The 21,987-nt window shown below is 36.1% G+C and overlaps 1 protein-coding gene across 3 annotated transcripts in view; it reads right to left on the bottom strand.

Annotated features, from left to right (window-relative positions):
• Nucleotides 1-21,987, bottom strand: part of NIPBL (NIPBL cohesin loading factor) — a 206,489-nt gene that overhangs the window by 11,516 nt on the left and 172,986 nt on the right. For all 3 annotated transcript variants that reach the window (XM_055422164.2, XM_088827650.1, XM_055422165.2), the window contains 9 exons: nucleotides 11,837-11,945; nucleotides 10,197-10,333; nucleotides 6,820-6,960; nucleotides 6,582-6,675; nucleotides 5,939-6,093; nucleotides 5,004-5,094; nucleotides 2,980-3,153; nucleotides 2,430-2,620; nucleotides 188-295 (listed from right to left, as the gene is read on the bottom strand). In XM_055422164.2, coding sequence (XP_055278139.2) covers nucleotides 188-295; nucleotides 2,430-2,620; nucleotides 2,980-3,153; nucleotides 5,004-5,094; nucleotides 5,939-6,093; nucleotides 6,582-6,675; nucleotides 6,820-6,960; nucleotides 10,197-10,333; nucleotides 11,837-11,945 — 1,200 coding nt within the window. The remainder of the gene's footprint in view (nucleotides 1-187; nucleotides 296-2,429; nucleotides 2,621-2,979; nucleotides 3,154-5,003; nucleotides 5,095-5,938; nucleotides 6,094-6,581; nucleotides 6,676-6,819; nucleotides 6,961-10,196; nucleotides 10,334-11,836; nucleotides 11,946-21,987) is intronic.

The following is a 21,987-nucleotide window of genomic DNA, read 5'->3' as shown; positions in this document are numbered from 1 at the left end:
CTCAGTCTTAAAGAGTTAATTTTAAAAAGAATAAACACCTTGGGGGACAAACTTAGATTCATGTTTAGAAGTACTTAGTATGCAAAATATTTTATTCTAATATGAATCTGTGTAGGACATTTGCCAAAGAAATGGTTTACCAGAGAACAATATTTAAATTTAGGCCGCACAATTTAAAAATACATACATGAATGAATCCAGCATATTTTTTGTCTATTTCCACAAGCTGCTGATCAGCTTTGTTCCGCATAGCTGGTTCTGGGTCTGTGCCCATAGCAATTAAATACGGCACACACTGGAAATAAAAAAAAATTCATGAGACATCATAGTAGTAAAAGCTCTATATGTATCTTGATGTATATTAAAACTTGCTATATATCTGGGACATATGAATTTAGCTCACTGGCTTTCCTATAAATGAATGCCACGTTTTAGTGTTCTTTCAAAAATTATTAATCTTCCCTTAGATTTAGCTCAAAGTAAAAAAGCACTGGAGCACCAGCAAAAATTTAAAAAAAAAAAAGTGATGTGAACTTCAAGCAATTTCAATGTGAGTTTAAAGTTCTTTTATTAAAAAAAAAAATAAAAGATTAAAGTGCTCCCAAACTAATAATATCCATTTAAGATTTTGATATATACTACAAATTAATAATCCAATAATTTTTTAGGTCTGACTGAATTTTTTTGGTAAAGATAATAAAGGGGGAAAAACAATTTGTCTTCCATACTCAACACCAGAAAAATATAAATTCCCCCCTCAAATGCTGATTTTAGATATGGCTTCAAAGGTCTGACAGCTGGATAGCTAGTAATCTGGTAACAGCCATACTCACTGTATCCACCTAAAGCTCAGGAAACACCACTACTATGTTAAGTGACTCTGAATTAGAGATGAGGAAGCCACAAAAATAGCAACAAACAAATAAAAAACAACTTTAAAAAAGTAGACAGTACTGAATGAAATGGGTCATCAAGAATCAAACCCTGAATTGCAGGGTGGGGGAGGCTCGCTTCCCTGGTGGCTCAGAGGTTAAAAGCGTCTGCCTCCAATGCGGGAGACCCGGGTTCGATCCCTGGGTCGGGAAGATCCCCTGGAGAAGGAAACGGTAACCCACTCCAGTATTCTTGCCTGGAGAATCCCAAGGACGGAGAAGCCTGGTAGGCTACAGTCCACGGGGTCGCAAAGAGTGGGACACGACTGAGCGACGGAACGGAACGGACGGAGGTTCACAAAAAACATTATTTGCTTAACTTGTAAAATATGAAAATACATTACATACTATTGTATCAATGTTAAATTTCCTAAATTTGATAACTGCATTATGGTTTTATAAGAGAATGTTTCTGTTCTTAAAAAAAAAAGTATGCTGAGGTATTTAGAGGTAAAGAATTATGATATCTGAAACTTATTATCGAATGATTTAGTGTACGTATGGAGAAGCAAATGTGGCAAAATGGCAAAATATATGTAAAGACTATAAAGGGCTTAATGTAACACTCTTGCAATTTTTTGATAAATATAAAATTTTTAAGTTTAAAAAAAGATACAATAAAAGGAAAACCTAAGACTATCAAGCATATCATCAGCAAAGAGCCCTAAGTATCTAAAATATTCAAGAGTATCAACAGAGTACTGTACATTTTATTAAGTAATCCTGCCCTGAGTCACAAAGAATACACTGAATATTCATTAGTGTGTTTTGTTTCAGGACACAGAGAAGAACACAGCATAATAATCAAGAATATATTTTTAAAAAGTTAAACAAAACAGCCGAAATAAAAATCTTGAAGGGCACAAGCTGTTATTTAACAAAATCACTTCTGCAGCCTATGGCACTCTTCTGAACGTGTCAGATGGTGAATACTACAACATGAGCATTAGCTGCCAATCCCTTGTAGTACAAATATGTCTTGAGTACATCATCTAGTCTACAAATCCATGTTTTAAGGTATTGGGTACTTGATCTTACTTCCAATTAAAGATGAAGGAACAGAGTTCAGATTATATAGGTGACTCTTCTGTGGACTAAAATCCACACTGTTGAAAGAGATTATATCTTAACTCCATTTACATTACATGTTGGTGTTGGATTTTAGAGGTAAGAGTCAATGTGAATTAAATCAAATCTATCATCCCTACTTAGAAGAAGTAATACCGAGTACATATTGTGCAAATATAAATTAAAGTTTGTATAACAGAATCAACATTATGAATACATATGTACTTTGCAGTTAAAAGCAACCTAAAAGATGGACTAAAACTTGGATTCCTAAGAGTTTGGGATGCCCCTCTCCCCTCCCCCCGCCCCGCCCCGAAATTGACAACTAAGAGGAATAAAGAACTACTTATTTTCTAATCACAATGTCTTCAAGTGGCAACAAATTCTTGGCTCTTTCCGTTAAGTGCTACTGCTGTAAAACGTACTTACCTGAACTGGATGAATAAGACCTTGGTTTAGAGTCAATGCAATGACATTTAGGGCAAAGTGGCGTACACTTGATTGGGTGTGAAAAAACGCCTCAAGCACCTGTTTGAGGTAAAGCTGCATGATGGAACTACTCATCCCTGAGGAAACATCACCCATTTCTTTCAGATCTTCCTGTTTTGCAACCTTCTTCCCTACAAAAGGAAATAAACATACTAAGAATATGTATATTAACTTTACTAACTACACTAAATTAAGTCACTATCAAAAGCACAAAATGTGACAGCTGACCCACTGGTCCTTAATTTTTTATTTTTTTAGGTCTGTTAGAGACCCCTTGGAGAACATGATGAGAAAGTATAATCCCTTTCCCTCTGTCAAAATGTTAAGGTCTGCATGCACAATTTATAAACTACTTTAGGGAGTTAATGAAGTATCTTCTTTAACTCAACTCCTTTATCTAATATAGGGTAAGTAGGTGTCTGGATTAAAAGAGTCACAGAGTATGCTAACTGCAGCCCCACTGCGAACTTTCAAATATATTTTTACTTACAGTCTCTATCTGCCTGCTGCATACGTGTATCTTCTTCTTGTAGGTAGGTCTGGAGGTTTTTTAATACTTGTATTTTTAAATTTACTGAGGAGTTTTTATCAGATAAAATATTATTGTATAGATTTTTCACCTCTTGCTCAAACATTAGACTTGGGTGCTGAATAAAGGCAAATCCTAAAGAAGATGAAAAAAACAAAAATTCTCTTGATATATTCATATTAAAATTAAATATAACATTTATTGAAAATGTTGATAAAGTATATAAAGAGTTCCTTATTTCAAAAATTAAAACTTAAAATGACTGGAAGAATATGCTGGTGGCCTTACCTAGAGAAGAATTAGAGCAGGTACTTCTTCCCCCATGAATTAAAAATAAGAAATTGCATTTCAAAGGAGAATTTCACACAAGAGGAAACCTTGAGGAGGGAGCAGGGCCTAGTGGCTAAAGGAGTGGACTAGGAGTCAGGAGTCTTGGGTTCTATTCCTGGCTCCACCACTGACTTGTAGTGTGACCTTGGGTGAGTCACATAATCTCTCTGTGCCTCAATTCTCCATCTGTAAAATGGGGACAATAATATTTACCACCCACCTACCTCAATGGGATATTTTCAGGATTTAAGAGGTAATGTGTGCATTTTTAGATTCTTAGTGGAAGGTACTAACCTTGGTGCTATTAAAATATATTCATTTGATAAAATGGAGTAGTTCTAAAATAAAGCTAAAAATTTTGTATCTATTTCCGTATGTTGTTATAATGAAGCCACAATGCTGAATTCTATAATCACAAATTATTATCTATATTTATTACCCCAAATAATATTACCCATGTTTATTTGTACAAAACGCTTACTTATGAGATAAAACGAAGATCTTTGATGAGAGCAAGCATTATGGATGCCAAATAACAAACTAAATTCAAAGCATAGAGTGATCAGATAACTAGCCCAAGGTGACACAGGATAACAATGGCCCAGACAACTTTTATTAACTGGTCTAAGGGCACTATTTTCTGGACAGTACTACTTCAAATTAAAATTTACACTCTTTGTTCTCTGAATTAGATGTAACACTATTAGTTTTTGCCATTTTATAGAATGTATGTCCAGACTGAAGTACACATTTGACTTGAAAGGTAATACTGTACCGATACAACTCCCTAATAAGTAGTATATGAATTTTTACTCTATTTGCTACATGCAATTTTCTGAAAGAGATGAAGAGGAAATAAAATGTTAAGACTTAAATTATAAACTTTACTAATGCTACTAAATAAAATTTCTAAGTTATTAACCTTAATGAACAGCTTTATATGTATCTGCACAAAGTAAAACAAAACAAACAAAAACAACAGCACAAAAACGTGACGAGAATGCTCTTCTAATTTATTTTAGTGCATTTAATTCAGCTATCAAGACTTTAAGACTTTAAGGTATCCCTCTCAAATTTCGCCCATATTCCAATATTTTTCCAGATAAACCTCAAAGACTTAACCTAACCACATGTATTTATTACATCAATGCTCTTGGAAAAATAATATAGAAAAAGTATACATCCAGCTGTTCCTATGTGGTTGGTTACCACGTGTCTTCTATATACTAATAAATAGAAGTCTGTGTAGACTGCCCTTTGTTTTGACTTTAGAAGGGGCAGACACATATACTGACAAAACTTTGCAAAGAAAAATAACAAAAAAATAGACAACAGTACAAATTTTTCTACATCACTTTTCTTTATTAAAGTACTTTGAACCCTATAAAGTAGGGGTAGAGGTTGTCACCTCTATTTTACTAATGAGGAAACTGACAACCAAGTTACATGACTTGCTGAAAGTCACCCAGGAAGTAACTGTATGAGCCAAGAATGGAACCCAGTTTTTTTAACCCCCAGATGTATATTCTAGACACCAGATCCTACTTTAAACAGAAATATACTTAAGTAAATCAACTTTTTAGACTCAAAATTTTTAAAACTTCCTCAACCTCTCAAACAACTAAGAACTAGGAAGAAGACTAGACTTAATTTACCTAGACCAATGATGGCTTTTGTTTGCACTTCTTCATCTGAATGCTTTGTAAAATACATCAATAGTTCAAGTACTTTATCCTTTATGTTAACCTAAGGGGGAAAAACACATTAAAGTGTATAAGGAAGAGTAGCTTAGATCCATTTTCAACTGTGAAGGGAAAAAATATCTAAAAGCAAACTTCTGCGTGTAAACTTTACTAAAGAATAAATCACCAATACATATATAAGTCCATAAATTTTAGAACAATCTCATTCATTGAGACAGTTAAAAAATAAAAGTGCTGCTGACAAAGTGAGCCCACAAATACAAAGCAGATATAACTTGCATTAATTTATTATGGACTGGTACCTAACAGATTGGCTTCACAGATCAGAAGCCAGTCTGAAGATCATGTTTTGAATAGCACTGTTTTAGAATTAAACCAGACAACTCTAGGGACTTCCCTGGTCTGTCAGTGGTTAGGACTACACACTTCCAATGCAGGGGGTGCAGGTTCAATCCTGGGTTAGGGAACTAAGATCCCACACACTGGGTGTGCATGCTAAGTTGCTTTGGTTGTGTCTGCCTCTGTGCGACCCTATGGATTGCAGCCTGCGAGGCTCCTCTGTCCATAGGATTCTCCAGGCAATATGGGAGTGGGTTGCTCTCCCCTCTTCCAGGGGATCTTCCTGACCCAGGGATCAATCCTGCAGCTCTTACATCTCCTGCGTTAGCAGGCAGGTTCTCTACCACTAGTGCCACCTGGAAAAGCCCTTTCACATGCCGCATATCCAAAAAATAGAAAATACAATACAATAAAATTAAAACAAAACAAAACCAAAATCCAGACTACTCTAATGCTGCTCATCCTGGGTCATTATAGTCATTTTTTAATGCACAGGTCACATAGTTCTATTTTTTCAGGATACTAAATAATAATATTAGGATCTTTACCTTACTGTTGCCTTTAAAATCTTCCAGATCAAAATCAAAATGCCGACACAGTGCCCCAACAGTGAAAAGGGATCTCAGAAGTGCTGGTTTGTTTGTTAGCAGTGAAGTGTTATTTGGGTCCTCTTGGTGTTGACTTTTTAATTTTGAAATGGCACCTAGTAAAATAAATAACATTTATTTATACTTTTTATAACAAACCCTCTATTCTTAAACTGCTATGTTCAAATAATTACTGCTAATAAACTAAAACTAAATTTTACTAAAATTAAGTAAATTAAAATTAAATTTAAAATTTACTAAAATTAAACTTTTCTAAGTACTAAACATGCCTAGAAATATGAGGGCATTCCAATCGAGCCTAAAAGAACTAATGTAAGGGAAAAAAATGGTATTTAAATTTGACATAGTAGGCAAAAATCTTACCAACATTCACTTATGAGAAGATAAATTTCTGAAGTAATCACATTGGGTTATTGAGGGACTATAAAAGATACCAGGAAGTACTGCTTCTGAGAATGGACTACAGAGGACAATCACACCTCTTATAATTCCCTTGATATTATCTTTTATCAGATAGGTTAAAAAGGAACTGGACACTGCAAGATATAGCAAAATAATTTTAAAGCCCAGGCAGTGAACTTACCATAGTATCTATTGAAACAGGCCCACACAAATTTAAAATTTTGTGTCACTTTATTTACAACAGCCCCAAGACAGCTTACACAATGTTGCACTACCTAAAAGAGAAAATATGTTACTGTTTAGATAAAAATTAAAGACAAAGTTAAAAACAAAGGTAAAAGCATGATTAAGTGATTTTAAAACTCATGATTTGTGAATTGTATATTGATCAATACAGAGGAGGTAAAGTGAATGCTTACAGTCATGCCATATTTGATGATAAGCTTCATTAGATCTTCTTCAATAGTGGCAAGGAAAGTTTCACTTGGATGTTCCATCAGTGGTACAACTAGTTCTAGGATTTTTGCAACATTGCAGATAACCATGAAATCATTTTGTGTCTATAAGGATAAAATCAATGCTTTATGAATATCAAAATCTGAAAAGAAACTATATGCAGCTTTATGTATTTGGGGTTTTGGTATTATTTTATAGGTATATTATACACATATATATATACACACACACACACATAATAGCTTCCCCCCCCTCCAAAAAAAAAACACACCAAAACAGCATTATTAGGAAAGAACTTTTTTAAAGTATGAAGGGAAGAGGAGCAGATAGTGACAGGAACCTGGATTCTATTCTAGCTCTGTCACTAACTTACCATGTGATCACTTCGTCATAATGCTACAGTTACCGTTTTTCTCCCTAACATGCACTAACAGTCAGTTCTGAACAATGGTGTTTAAATATTTAACAGAGTATTTTACCAAAGACTGGTTCAATTTTTAAGATTAATATTTTTCAAACTAGGATAATAACAATTCAGTATTTCTCAATTGAGGGTGACTTTCCTGGTGGCTCAGATGGTAAAGAATCTGTCTGCAATGCAGGAGACCCAGGTTTAAACCCTGGGTTGGGAAGATCCCCTGGAGAAAATGGCAACCCACTCCATTATCCCTGCCTGGAGAATTCCATGGACAGAGGAGTCTGGCAGGTTATAGTCCATGGGGTCGCAGAGTCGGACACAACTGAGCAACTGACACTTTCACTTTCACTTTGTCCCCCAATGGATATCTGGCAATATATGGAGACAACTTTGGTTGTCATAACACTGGCAAGGGGGGTACTACTTGCATCCAGTGAATAGAGGCCAAGGATACTGCCAAACATCCTATAACATGCAGAAAAGCTCTTGACAACAATGAATAACCAGGTCCTGAGTGTCAACAGTGCCGAAGTTGAGTGCTAACAATAGTGCTGTGTTAACCCCTTTGATGACAGAGGAAAATGCAGAATCCCAGAATTAGGTATAAGTCTCCTTTATTTTAAAATTTAAAATGTTAACATTACAATCTTTTTAAATTTTAGAGGTTTCAAAACTGATTAAAAATTGTAGGCAACAGGTGATTATGATTAAAGTAGGTGAAGGGATAAATTAGTTTTTGTCAAGATAAATTCATTTGAAAATCACTGACAGAATCTTACTTTAAAAATGCAGTAAAAAATTTTTGAAACATAACTGATTTGAAAAATCAAGTAAATAAAGTATCTTAAAATCTAAAAGAAAAATTTAAATGAAGATGAAAATCATGAAGGAAAAGAGCTGTAGAATACATGAAATATCTGAAATGAACATACATAAGATAGATCAATATCTCAAACATTTAAAGAGTTTAAAAAAAAAAAAAGTCCACAATTCAAAGGTAGAATAAGCAAAGGATAAGAACAGTCAAATTAAAGAAAATCAAGTACAACTGGTTAATGCCATAAAAAAGATACTAAACCTTCTTGGAAATCAAGGAAAGGAAGCTGAAGCAACAAACAACTACATTCTTTTACATCTGTTAGCCTGGCAAAGAGTACAAAAATGACACAGATCATCATTCACTGGTTTCCAAAGAGGCTATGAAACATGTCCACCAGCAATTCTACAAGAGCTATTCAGAAGCAAAATCAAAACTGCAAAACATTCCTTCAATCTGAGAAGTCAATTCCTCAGACTATGCCAAAGAAAAAGAAGCACCAATATTTACAAGTACACGAATAGGAATGATTATTAAGGAATTGGTTGTAGTGGCTATCAACGGGAAACAATGTAAATAAAAAATATATACTCCCCTAGATAGCCATAAGATGAATGATACACAGCTATTCAAAAGGATGAATATATATCAGTTGTTTTGAGATTAGTAAAAATGCCTAACAGATACATATATAACATGACATGATTTTTTAAAAATCTGGTTAACCATTTGTATATGTGTGTCTGCAATTATAGAAACATGGATAAAATGTGCAAGGATACTCCAGATTGCTTATCCTGAAATGAGGAGGGTAGGATATAAAAAATAACAACAACAACAACAAACATTTAAAAAGGTGTCTATCATATATATAAGATAACCTTATTTATATAAAACTTTATATTAGTGTATGTACACACAACAAATTATACAAAATGTTTTCAAGTAACCTTGCTTTAAAAAATATCGATTAAAACAAGGATAATCAAGGCTCCATTGTTGTTTCAATTCTACAGGTAAACAGACATGGTATTGAATTCTAGCTTTGGGACTCATTAGCTGTGACACTCGGCAAATTATTTACATTCTCTAAGCTTTTGTTTCCTTATCTGTAAAACCAGGATAATAACGGTACTAACCGCATAATAGAAATAAGAAGCTGCATGCAAAATTCTTTAGTGTTTGGCACTGTGCTCAATAACTATTAACTATTATTATTAGTCATAGATTACATATTAATCAGTTTATATCTGGATCTAACACAAGCCCTAAAGACAGAAATATATGTTGTCTTAATTTTTGTTTCAGAAGCGTTATATATTATTTTTAATGTATTTATCTTCTGATACTTTCCTCTGGTTTTAAAATTCCTCAGGACATCCTGAAGTTTTTCACCTAGAATTTATTAATTTAGATCACCAAAAAAACTGACCATAGCAGCAAAACTAATTTAGTAAACAGTTAAAATTAGCTCCTTAGGAAGTTCAGAACATAGGAATTAAAATACTAATTACATTCATAGATTTTTAGAGTATTTTAAAATTTACTGTTGTAATAAGCCATTGAATTTACCACGCTGTTATATAAACTGCTGGGTTATCTGACTCAAGCAGTATTTAATCTTCTCATTTGATTTTAGAACATGTGTAATATTAACTTAAAAACCTAACATCTCTGATAATCCTTTATTTTCCATATTCAGTATATAAATACATTATATAAATAAAATACATCAAAAATAACAAATGAAAAGCAGAATCCAAATGATAGTAAATTTCTCAGTGACAAGAACTTTGCCTCACTCACTGTGTAAGTCCTAACAATAGTTACATTTATTAAGCATTACTGAGAGTTTAGCTTGAGGAGCTTACAGAGAAATGAAACCTGACATTTATTTATAATACATCAGAAAAATGACGTTTGTAGATAACTTGCCACAAATATTAGAACCTATATTTGAGTACATAACCCATTTGATCTTTCAGTGAAAAGGACTGTCATCTGTCAGTGAAAAGGTGGATGACACAATGTGAACTCTAAATTTAAAATATTTACTACATGGTTTAGATAAGAGAGGAAAACAGGACAGACAGCTCTATACTTACACTACATTTAGTGGTAAGATATGGTTGCATAGTCATGGCATGTTTAACCATGAGCTGGGGTCTTATTTTGCTGAATAAGAACAAAGTGGTTATGCAAGCTACCAATCTTCCAGAATTCACACCTTTATTGTCAGAGTCTGGAAAAACAAACAGAAAATAAGACACTAAAATATGACAAGGCAGTGGAAATTATACAGAATATTATTCAAATTACTCAGTGCTATTCTCTGAACAGATGCAGTGCATGCCTCAATACAACAGAGTAGCATTCCTTATGACACTAGACTTCCCGCCCATCTATATCATATAAAACACATGTATAAAGCATAAAGGGCAAAAAGGCTGCACTATGGAAGGCAAGTTTCACGTCAAGGGGAGGAGGACTGAAGTAAAAAGCAGAATGAAAGTCGGGAAGTTTAGAGCTGGAATTCTGAGAACAAACATGGTGTTGGTTAGTGTCTAAAAATGTATGGAAATGAGAATGGGAAAGAAATTAGCAAAGGAGGACAAAAACAATTTAGCTGAGGTGATACTGTGTTCAAGAGTACTGGGGCAAAAAGATGCTGCTGTGGTAGAATGTCAGAAGACAGGAATGATACATTAAGAAGGTGGACCAGTGCTGTATTAAGACAAGTAAATGCTGTTCAGGTAAGAGGAAAGTGTAGCCAGTTAGGAAATCCAATGTTTCTTGGTTCTTGGGAGTGTTGCTAGGAGATACAATGTGTCTTAGTTCTTGGGCATTTTTAGAGGAGATTAGCAACTTTTTAACATTAAGTGACAACAGTATCACCTTTAAAATCTAGGAAAGGGAAAAACTGGGAAACAGAACAGGAGATAGAAAGAAAAAGAGGTAAACATGGAAAATGAAAAAATAAAAATAAAAAAGACTGCATTAAAATATAAACAGTATCAACAATTTTTACCATAAATGGTACCTCTGTAAGAGGTAAATGGCCCCCAATTCTGAAAACTGACTGAGGCTGACTATTGTTCCTCATTAATATATATTAGGGGATGGGAAGGAATGTTAGTCTTTTACTGCTTTTAAGCAATAGATAACAATCATAACTTTTATGATTTTATAATTATATTTTCATTAATAACTTCAATTTTGTGACTGAGTGATATATAATATTAAATAAGGAATTTGTCAATTTAAAAATTACTAACACCTTTCTAGGTCAAGATTAAGCACATTTTATATAGTTATAAATGGTATTAGCAATGTACTGTAAATCTTTTAAAAACATTTTTATAATAATTAACTTCATTTTGATAGAAATTTTTATATAATTTGAAAGATACTGAACAGTTTTTGGATAAGCACATGTTTACCTACATACATTAGTCCCTGGACTTACTTTAATTCTTGCTCATTATGACATCTAAAATTATGTTCTATTGAAAGATATGTGAAAGAGATGAGTCCCATGCTTCTATTACATTGCTGTAAATAATACCAGTCAACTATAATGTAACAATAACCTGGGATTCAACACAACAAAAAACAGAGTTCATTTAAAAGTGAAGTAGTTAATTATTAGGCTAAGCAGAGCGAGAGGCAAAAATAAGAAATGTGCACAAAGTATTTTAAATATCTTATAAAATCAACTTAATGACCAATATATAAAATGTCTTACCAGCTAGAGATTCCTCATATTTAAGAATGTGCTCAACTAGGTTATCAACAAGTTGAGTACAAGCTTTCTTCACAGGTTTATATGAGGAATCCTCTTCAGACTTCAACAACTATAAGTGTATATATATGAAAAAAAAATCCCAGTATAATTCATTAGACAATAATAATAAAAATGCATCAAAATGTGTCCATAAGTAGTAAGATTTTCAATTGGTTATTAACAATACTGAAAATGCAAATTCATAAATAAAAATACATAATAAATATTTTAAAATATAACCAGTAATTAAAGATACTTCCAAACAATTTCAGTATGAAGTTATTTAAATTGCTATGTATAGAACCTAAGGCTAAAATGAGAGAAATGAGAACACTGACCTTCCCTTAAGAGTACCCCTCAATGCTAGTTGAGTAATTTTAAAGAATTAGAATTCCATCCCTCATCATTTCAAGTTCTTTGATTTCTCAAAAAAGTTTATTATGGGTTAATGACATTTTAAAAACAGCTGTAACTACATCTGACTTGCACCTTAAAATCTGCCATTATAAAACACAAGGCTGGATTTCTTCCCTGTGTTATCTTTTACCAACTTATTAATAAACAATGATAGAGATGTGCCACAAATAATGATATGAGGAAAGAGATCAGTGTTAACTGTAGCTGAAAAATAAATACAATCTTTCATAATCAGAGGTCAATGGTAACGTCATCTAAGATGTATCTGTTTTGTTAATAAAGAATAGTTAACACAATTCTTGGGTTATTAAAGAAGTTAAAATGTGTAATTTCTGTCAAGGATTCCAACGCTGTACAACTGTAACTTTCTGCAATGATGGATATGTTTTACATCTGTGCTGTACAATATTGCTGCCACAAGCCACATGCAGCTACTAAACACTTGAAATGTAGCTAGTATAACTGAGGAATTAAAAATAAGTAAAAATTCAAATTAAATGAAAAATCACATGTGGCTAGTATAGGACAGAGAAGATTTAGTTTAAACTTCCATTACAAGATGTGTGGATGACTACAACTGATAGCAATCAGAATAATGTATTACACACATTTCCCCTACTCCTTCCAATTTAAAGAAATAAATCAAATCAAGATAACTTCAGTTTACCCAGTTTCAGCTCTAAACAGCAAGTTCTCCATGTCCTGCTCTGGAACTCGACCTTAAGCAGCTATTAATATTACATGCTATCTCGGTCTTTTTTGGGAAGGGGTAGAAAACAGGCTAACTTTACCCTTGTTTTTGCTTTTTGCTCTCCAAGACATCAAGTACACATAAAAGTATTAATCATAAATTTTGGGTTATGACACTCTGCCAATACTGGTATGTGCCCTTTTCTTTGATTAAAATATTATGATGCACTATGAACCTAAGAGCATCTCCAATACTTAATATTTCCCAATGTGCTCTTTCCTTTATCATCTTCCTGTTGTTTCACTTTCAAAGTACCACTTATCAGAACTTTTTCCACTTCTTCGCTTAAAAAAAAAACAAAAACTAAGCTAAATACTGTTTCTAGATTTGCTGGATTTTCAATTTTCTAAAAGGTATCATGCTGGATGTAGTCTTCTAGGATTTGCTTTTTCCATTTAATATGTCACTAACTGTAATCCAGGTTGTTGCATGAAACTGTTACTTTACTCATTTTTGCTGCTATAAAATAGGCTGTTGTGTCTATACTGCAATTCATTCATCCATTCTTCTGAAGATAGGTTAATTATAATGCTAGTGGCATAATGAGCATTTTTATTTTATTTGTCTCCTGGTACACATATGTAAGATTCTTTTAGGTATGTACCTTGGCATGGAATTACTGGGTCATGGGTAATATGAATGTTCAACTCTATGAAATAAAGCTAAATTTAAAAATAGCCTTGATTTGCATTTCCCATATTATGAATGAAGCTGAATACCTTAAGTCACATGTGTTTTTTTCTTTATGAAATGCCCATTCATTACTTTCTCCTGTTTTCCTACTGAGACTCTTGCCTTATATTGGTTTGTAGGAAAGGAGCTCTTTATATTTTTTAACAATGCTCCTTTGTCAGTTATATGTGTATCAAATATCTGTCCCACTTGTTTTTTCTGGATTCACGAATGTTCTTCATTTTAAGGCAGTGAAATTTATCAGTCTTTTCAGGTTACTGGTTTTCTGTGACTCAAGAAATTCTTCCTCAAGAAAAGTTAAAAACATATTAATACATATACTGTCTTCTGGGGCTTCCCAGGTGTCGCTAGAGGTAAAGAACCTGCCTGCTAATGTAGGAGACACAAGAGATGCAGGTCGATCCCTGGGTTGGGAAGATACCCTGGTGGAGGGCATGGCAACCTACTCCAGTATTCTTGCCTGGAAAATCCCATGGACAAAGCAGCCTGGCAGGCTACAGTCCAAAGGGTTGCACAGAGTTGGACACGACTGAAGCGACTTAGCACGCACATACATACTGTCTTCTAAACATTTAAAGATTTCCTTTAATTTGTAGGACACGCACACGCTCAGTCATGCCGGACTCTTCGCTGAGTTGAAGAATTAAAAAAAAAACAAAAAACCCTTATGGGTAGCCATTGTTCCAGCTCTATTTATTGAAAAGTTCAAGCTATCTTAATTACTTAACCAGCTATTAATATTACATGCTATCTTAATTACTCAATCTTTAATAAGTCCTGGTACCTATTAAGACTCTTTAGTGCTCTTGCATTTTCAGAAGTGATGATTATTTTCAACTCTTTACTTTTCCATATATGGCTTAAGAACACCTTGACATGCTTGATAAATATTTTCTATTCTTGATTTTGATGAGATCTCTTTTAACATCTTCCCATTTTGCATGAATTTTACCTTAGGTTTTATAGCTTATTCTCTGTCAGATTTTACTTCTAGTTTACTAGACGTTATCATTCAAGGGTATTAAATTTTATCAACAATTTCTTTTGTATCCTCTGATATGATTACTTATTTTTTGTTTAATGTTAAATCATCACACATGTGCTGATGTTAAACCAGCCCCACAATATGCATGCACAGGTGTACATATATACGTATGCATATATAATATATATAGTATAAACATATACACATCTCTATCCAAACTTTTGACGGGTAAGTAAGCTGGAGACATCAATATACTCTCTAGCTTTTCCTTCTGAGATAAAATTTACATGAAATGATATGTACAAATCTACAGTTGCCCAGTTTTGTTACGTGCATTCCCCTTTATAACTCAAACACTCTAGCAAGATAGAGAACAAACTGTCTCCATTTTTAACTTACATTAGAATCATCTGGAGACTGCTAAACTATAGAATGGTGGGCCCCAACTTCAGAGTTACTGATTGATTAAATCTGGACAAAAGTCTTAAAATTTTATTTAACAAGTCACAGATAATCTTGTTAACTTTTAAAATCACTGATATAGATTATAACCATCACCTTTGAAAATTCCCTCATGTTCCTTTCCATTCGATCCATGGCTCTCGGCAATCAGTCTTCTGATTTTTTTCAATATAGATTAGTATAGCCTCTCCTAGAACTTTGTATAAATAGAATCATAACATGTACTCTTCTGTATAAGACTCTTGTCACTCTGTGTAATGTTTTTATTATTTACCTATGTTACTGTTAAGTATCAATAGTTTGTTCCTTTTGACATGCTGTACTATTTAGCTGTATGGATACATCAGGTTTTCTTTAGCCATTCACTGGCTGATGCAGACAAAGACACTACTTGACTATAAACTCGGGTACGAGAAATCAAGCTGCACCTTCAACCCTTTGCTTAGAAATCTCCTCAGCTAAACATCCAATTTCATCACTTGAAGTCTCCCCTTCACCAAACACTAGAAAAGGAACACAATTTAGCCAAGTGCTTCGCCACATTACAATGAGGACAGACTTTTCTGTGTTGTCCAATAGCGTGTTCTTCATTTGCATCTGAGACCACATCACAATAGCCTTTAACCATCCATATTTTTACCAAACTTTTGTACATAATTATATACATCCTGAGAAACCTGTATGCAGGTCAAGAAGCAACAGTTAGAACAAGACATGGAACAATGGACTGGTTCCAAATTAGTTAAGGAGCAGTACATCAAGGCTATATATTGTCACCCTGCTTATTTAACTTACATGCAGAGTACATCATGCGAAATGCCAGGCTGGATGAAGCACAAGCTGGAATCAAGATTGCTGGGAGAAATATCAATAACCTCAGATATTCAGATGATACTACCCTTATGGCAGAAAGCAAAGAGCAATTAGAGTCTCTTGATGAAGGTGAAAGAGGAGAGTGAAAAAGCTGGCTTAAAACTCTCAATAAACTAAGATCATGGAATCTGATCCCATCAATTCATGGCAAACAGGTGGGGAAACGAAACAGTGAGACTTTATTTTCTTGGTTTCCTATGGTGACTGCAGCCATGAAATTAAGACACTTGCTCCTTGGAAGAAAAGTTATGACAACCCTCGACAGTATATTAAAAAGCAGAGACATCACTTTTCCGGTAAGCAGCCTGCGCTGACCTCTAAAAATAGTGCACTATTCACTCGACCCAGAAAACCCCACAAAATCATGCAAACCAAGAGGTTCAAATCTTCACATTCACTTTAAGAACATTCGTGAAAACTGCCCAGGCCATAAAGGGTATGCATATCCAAAAAGCCTCCAAGTATCTGAAGGATGTCACTTTAAAGAAGCAATGTGTGCCATTCCATCATTACAATGGTGGAGTTGGTAGGTGTGCACAGGCCAAACAGTAGGCTGGACGCAGGGTCAGTGGCCCAAAAAGGGTGCTGAATTTTTACTGCATATGCTCAAAAATGCAGAGTAATGCTGAACTTAAGGGCTTAGATGTAGAATCTCTGGTCACTGACCACATCCAGGTGAACAAAGCACGCAAGATGCGGCACAGGACTTACAGAGCTCATAGTCGGATCAACCCCTACATGAGCTCTCCCTGCCACATTGAGATGATTCTTACTGAAAGAGAACAGATTGTTCCTAAACCAGAAGAGTAGGTTGAACAGAAGAAAAAGATATCCCAGAAGAAAGTGAAAAAACAAGAACTTATGGCCCAGGAATAAAGGCCACAAAGAATAAATGCAAATGAAAGTAAAGGAGAAAAAAAAAAAAAAGGCAGAGACATCACTTTGCCAACAAAGGTCCGTCTAGTCAAAGCTATGGTTTTCCCAGTAGTCCTGTATGGATGTGAGAGTTGGACCATTAAGAAGGCTGAGCATCAAAGAATTGATGCTTTTGAACCATGGTGTTGGAGAAGACTCTTGAGAGTCCCTTGGACTGCAAGGAAATCAAACCAGTCAATCCTAAAAGAAATCATTGGAAGGACTGATGCTGAAGCTCCAATACTTTGGCTACCTGATACAAAGAGCCAACTCATTAGAAAAGACCCTGAATTATTAGCATAAGCTTAACCACGTCAGGACTCCAACTGCAGCTCCTGTACCAGATGAGATGTCAGTGCTTGAACAAATTAACATCTTCTGGAACCTGGTGTACAGCTAATGATCTGGAAGATACCTTTTTTCCTCATCCTTGTCAAAGGCCCACCAGAAGCAATTTGCTTTTAACTGGCAAGGCCAGAAATGTATTGCACTGTCTTATGGGTACCTTAACTCCCCAGTCTTACATTATAATTTAGTTTGTATGATTCTGATTATCTTTCACTTTAACATGACATCACACTGGCCCATTACATTGATGACATTATGCCAACTGCACATAGTAAGCAAAACGGAACAAGTACACTGGACTTATTCGTAGAATATGCTTGTGAAAGGGTGGGGAATATATCCAACAAAAATTTAGGGATCTTCTACTTCAAAGAAATTCCTGGGGGCTTAGTGGTGTGGGACATGGTGTGATGTCCATTGTAAAGTAAAGAATAAGATGTTGCATTTGATCCTTTCTATAGCCAAAAAAGAGCTCAATGCCTTAGTGAGTTTCTTTGAATTTTGGAGGCTTATTCCTCATTTAGGTATATTATTCTGGCCCATTTACTGAGTGACCTGAGAAGCTGCCAGTGCTGAATGGGGCACAGAACAGAAGACAGCTCTGGAAAGGCAGGTCCAGGCTGCTGTGCAAGCTGCTTTGCCACTCGTGCCACAGACCAGCAGCACTGAGGTGTCAGTGGCAGATAAGGTTGCTGATTAGAGCCTCTGCCAAGCCTCTATAGGTGAAATGCAGTACAGGTCCACAGGGTTTTGGAACAAAGCCCTGCCACCCTCTGGGATAACCACTCTCTTTTTGAGAAATAGCTCGTGGCACGCTACTTGGCCTTAGTAGATACTGAATGCCTACCCATGGGCCACCAAAATCATCATGCATTCTGAGCTATCCATCATAAACAGTTGGCTGCCTCACCAAGCCACAAAGTTGGGTGTGCAAAGCAGCATTCTATCATCAAAGGGAAGCGATGTATACATGATTAGGTCAGAGAAGGCTGAAGGGCACAAGTTAATTACATGAAAAAGTGGCCAAAATGCCTATGGTTCCCATTTGGCTACACTGCCTTCTCTCAGCCTGCACCTCTGGCCTCAACTGACCACAGGGGATATCCCTGGTTTACAGATGGGTCTACACAACATGCAGGGGTCACCCAAAAGTGGACAGCTGCAGCAAGACAGCCCCTTTCTAGGACATCCCTGAAGGACAGTGGTGAAGAAAAATTCCCCCACTGGGCAGAACTTCAATATGTGCATCTCATTCACTTTGCTTGGAAAGACAAATGATCAAAGTTGGTGACAAGGGAATCTGGAAAAGAGGCATCTCTGAATGGTACAATATTTATATCCCATATGAACGTTCACCAAAGGGTGGCCTCAGTCGATAAGGATCTTAAAAATCAAGTGGATAGGATAACTTGCTCTGCAGATACCTTCTCCAAGGGTACCAGCCTCTTTCCGCAGCCACTCCTGTCCTCACCCAACGGGCTCATGAACAAACTATATGTTGTGGCAGAGATGGAGGTCATGCTTAAGCTCAGCAACACAGACTTCTACTCACCAAGGCCACACTATCTATGGTCCACTCTGCCAGCAGTAGAGAACAAAACAGTTTCTGATATGGACCGACTCCCTGGGATTACCAGCCAGCTACCTGGTGGCAGGTTGAATACAATTAGGCTGCTTCCATCATGGAAGGGGCAGCATTTTGTTCATACTGAAACAGGCACTCCTGATACATTTTTGCCTTTCCTGTATGCAATACTTCTACCAAAACTACCACCTATGGACTTAGAGGATACTTTATCTACCGTAATATTTGTTGTTCAGGCTCTTAAGTCATGTCTGACTCTTTGCGACCCCATAACTGCAGCACTCTAGGCTTCTCTGTCCATCACTATATCTCCGACTTTGCTCAAACTCATGTCCATTGAGTCAGTGATGGCATCCAACCATCTCATCCTCTGTCATCCCCTTCTCCTCTTGCTATAACTCCACACAAAACTGCTTTGGTTAAGAAAAGCACTTTCAGCACACAAGAAGTACAGCAGTGAGCCTATGCTCATATTCCATGTTTCCCACCATTCTGAAACAGCTGACTTGACAGAAGGTGGAAAACGCCTTTTACAAACTCAGTTACAGCATCAGATAGTGGGCAATATCTTGCTGTGACTGAGGCAAGATTCTCCAGCAGGCTCCTATGCTCTGAATCAGCATCCAATACACACTGCTGTTTTGTCCATAGCCAGGATTCATGGTCCAGGAATCAAGAGGTGGAAATTTGAAAGGCATCACTCACTCAAATTTGCTAATCAATCATTTGCTAATATGCTGCTGCTGCTGCTGCTAAGTCACTTCAGTCGTGTCCGACTCTGTGTGACCCCATAGACGGAAGCCCACCAGGCTTGCTAATATGAGTGATTAGCAAAATTTTTGCTTCCATTCCAGTGACTTTATGTTCTGCTGGCCTAGAGAGAGGTTCCAGAGAGAGGAATTTTTATGCCAAAAGAAATAACAAGAATCCCACTGAACTGAAAGACTGTCAGTCAACTATCATGCACTCATTATGCCTCTGAATCAACAAGTAAAGAAAGGAGTTGAGCTTTCCAGGCGGAAAGAACCGTCTGCCAATGCAAGAGAGCTACAAGACGTGGGTTTGATCCCTGGGTCGGGAAGATTCCCTGGAGGAGGGTGTGGCAACCACTTCAGTATTCTTGCTAGAGAATCCCCTGGACAGAGGAGCCTGGTGGTCTATAGTCCAAAAGGTCGCAGAGTTGGAAACAACTGAACATGCACGCACCAAGAAGAAACTAACTTAATATTCCACAATGGAGGTACATAAGAGTATGTTTGGAATTCAAGAGATCCCATAGGCCATCTCTTAGTAATAAATACCAGTTATGACCACACTATCAGTTATAGACACAAGGACTTTGCCATGAGCATTTCCTGCTTATTTTGTCATGAATACGTGTGTGTGTTATGTGTATGGAAGTTGGAGAGAGGGACAGGAAGAGAGAGACTGAGGGAGGGAAAGTGAGAAAATGTCTTTCTTCCCTCCCACCTCCTATTTCCTTACCACAGAACATAAAGTATATTGATTTCATATCAAAGTATTTAAACGTTATTATAAACTGACATGGTAGCAATTAAATTACGGGATATCAAGCAGAAGAGTAAACATTACTCAAGGACTTCTTCTGGGAAAAGGGTTAGTGCATTTTTGGCTGTATGCAGGAGAGCTGTATCATGTTAGATAGAATCGACTTTATCGTGACATTGTACAGGAGACAGGGACCAAGACCATCCCCATGGAAAAGAAATGCAATAAAGCAAAATGGCTGTCTGAGGAAGCCTTACAAATAGGTGTGAAAAGAAGAGAAGCGAAAAGCAAAGCATCTGAATATATAAGCATCTGAATGCAAAGTTCCAAAGAATAGCAAGGAGAGATAAGAAAGCCTTCCTCAGCGATCAATGCAAAGAAATAGAGGAAAACAACAGAATAGGAAAAACAAGAGATCTCTTCAAGAAAATTAGAGATATCAAGGGAACATTTCATGCAAAGATAGGCTCGATAAAGGACAGAAATGGTATGGACCTAACAGAAGCAGAAGATATTAAGAAGAGGTGGCAAGAATACACAGAAGAACTGTACAAGAAAGATCTTCACAACCAAGATAATCACGATGGCGTGATAGACATCTTGGAATGTGAAGTCAATTGGGCCTTAGAAAGCATCACTACGAACAAAGCTAGTGGAGGTGATGGAATTCCAATTGAGCTCTTTCAAATCCTGAAAGATGATGCTGTGAAAGTGCTGCACTCAATATGCCAGCAAATTTGGAAAACTCAGCAATGGCCACAGGACTGGAAAAGGTCAGTCTTCATTCCAATCCCAAAGAAAGGCAATGCCAAAGAATGCTCAAACTACCGCACAACTGCACTCATCTCACATGCTAGTAAAGTCATGCTCAAAATTCTCCAAGCCAGGCTTCAGCAGTATGTGAACCGTGAACTTCCAGATGTTCAAGCAGGTTTTAGAAAAGGCAGAGGCACCAGAGATCAAATTGTCAACATCTGCTAGATCATGGAGAAAGCAAGAGAGTTCCAGAAAAACATCTATTTCTGCTTCACTGACTATGCCAAAGCTTTTGACTGTGTGGATCACAATAAACTGTGGAACACTCTGAAACAGACAGAATACCAGACCACCTGACCTGCCTCTTGAGAAACCTGTATGCAGGTCAGGAAGCAACAGTTAGAACTGGACATGGAACAACAGACTGGTTCCAAATAGGAAAAGGAGTACGTCAAGGCTGTATATTGTCACCCTGCTTATTTAACTTATATGCAGAGTACATCATGAGGAACGCTGGGCTGGAAGAAGCACAAGCTGGAATCAAGATTGCCGGGAGAAATATCAATAACCTCAGATATGCAGATGACACTACCCTTATGGCAGAAAATGAAGAGGAACTCAAAAGCCTCTTGATGAAAGTGAAAGAGGAGAGTGAAAAGGTTGGCATGAAGCTCAACATTCAGAAAACAAAGATCATGGTATCTGGTCCCATCACTTCATGGGAAATAGAAGGGAAAACAGTGGAAACAGTGTCAGACTTTATATTTTTGGGCTCCAAAATCACTGCCGATTGCAGCCATGAAATTAAAAGATGCTTA

Source organism: Moschus berezovskii, chromosome 18 (genome assembly GCF_049115385.1).
Source record: "Moschus berezovskii isolate FMDL1 chromosome 18, NW_MosBer_1.0, whole genome shotgun sequence".
NCBI lineage: Eukaryota > Metazoa > Chordata > Mammalia > Artiodactyla > Moschidae > Moschus > Moschus berezovskii.
Note: the sequence above shows the minus strand (reverse complement) of the source record. Positions and strands in the feature narration are given on the sequence as shown.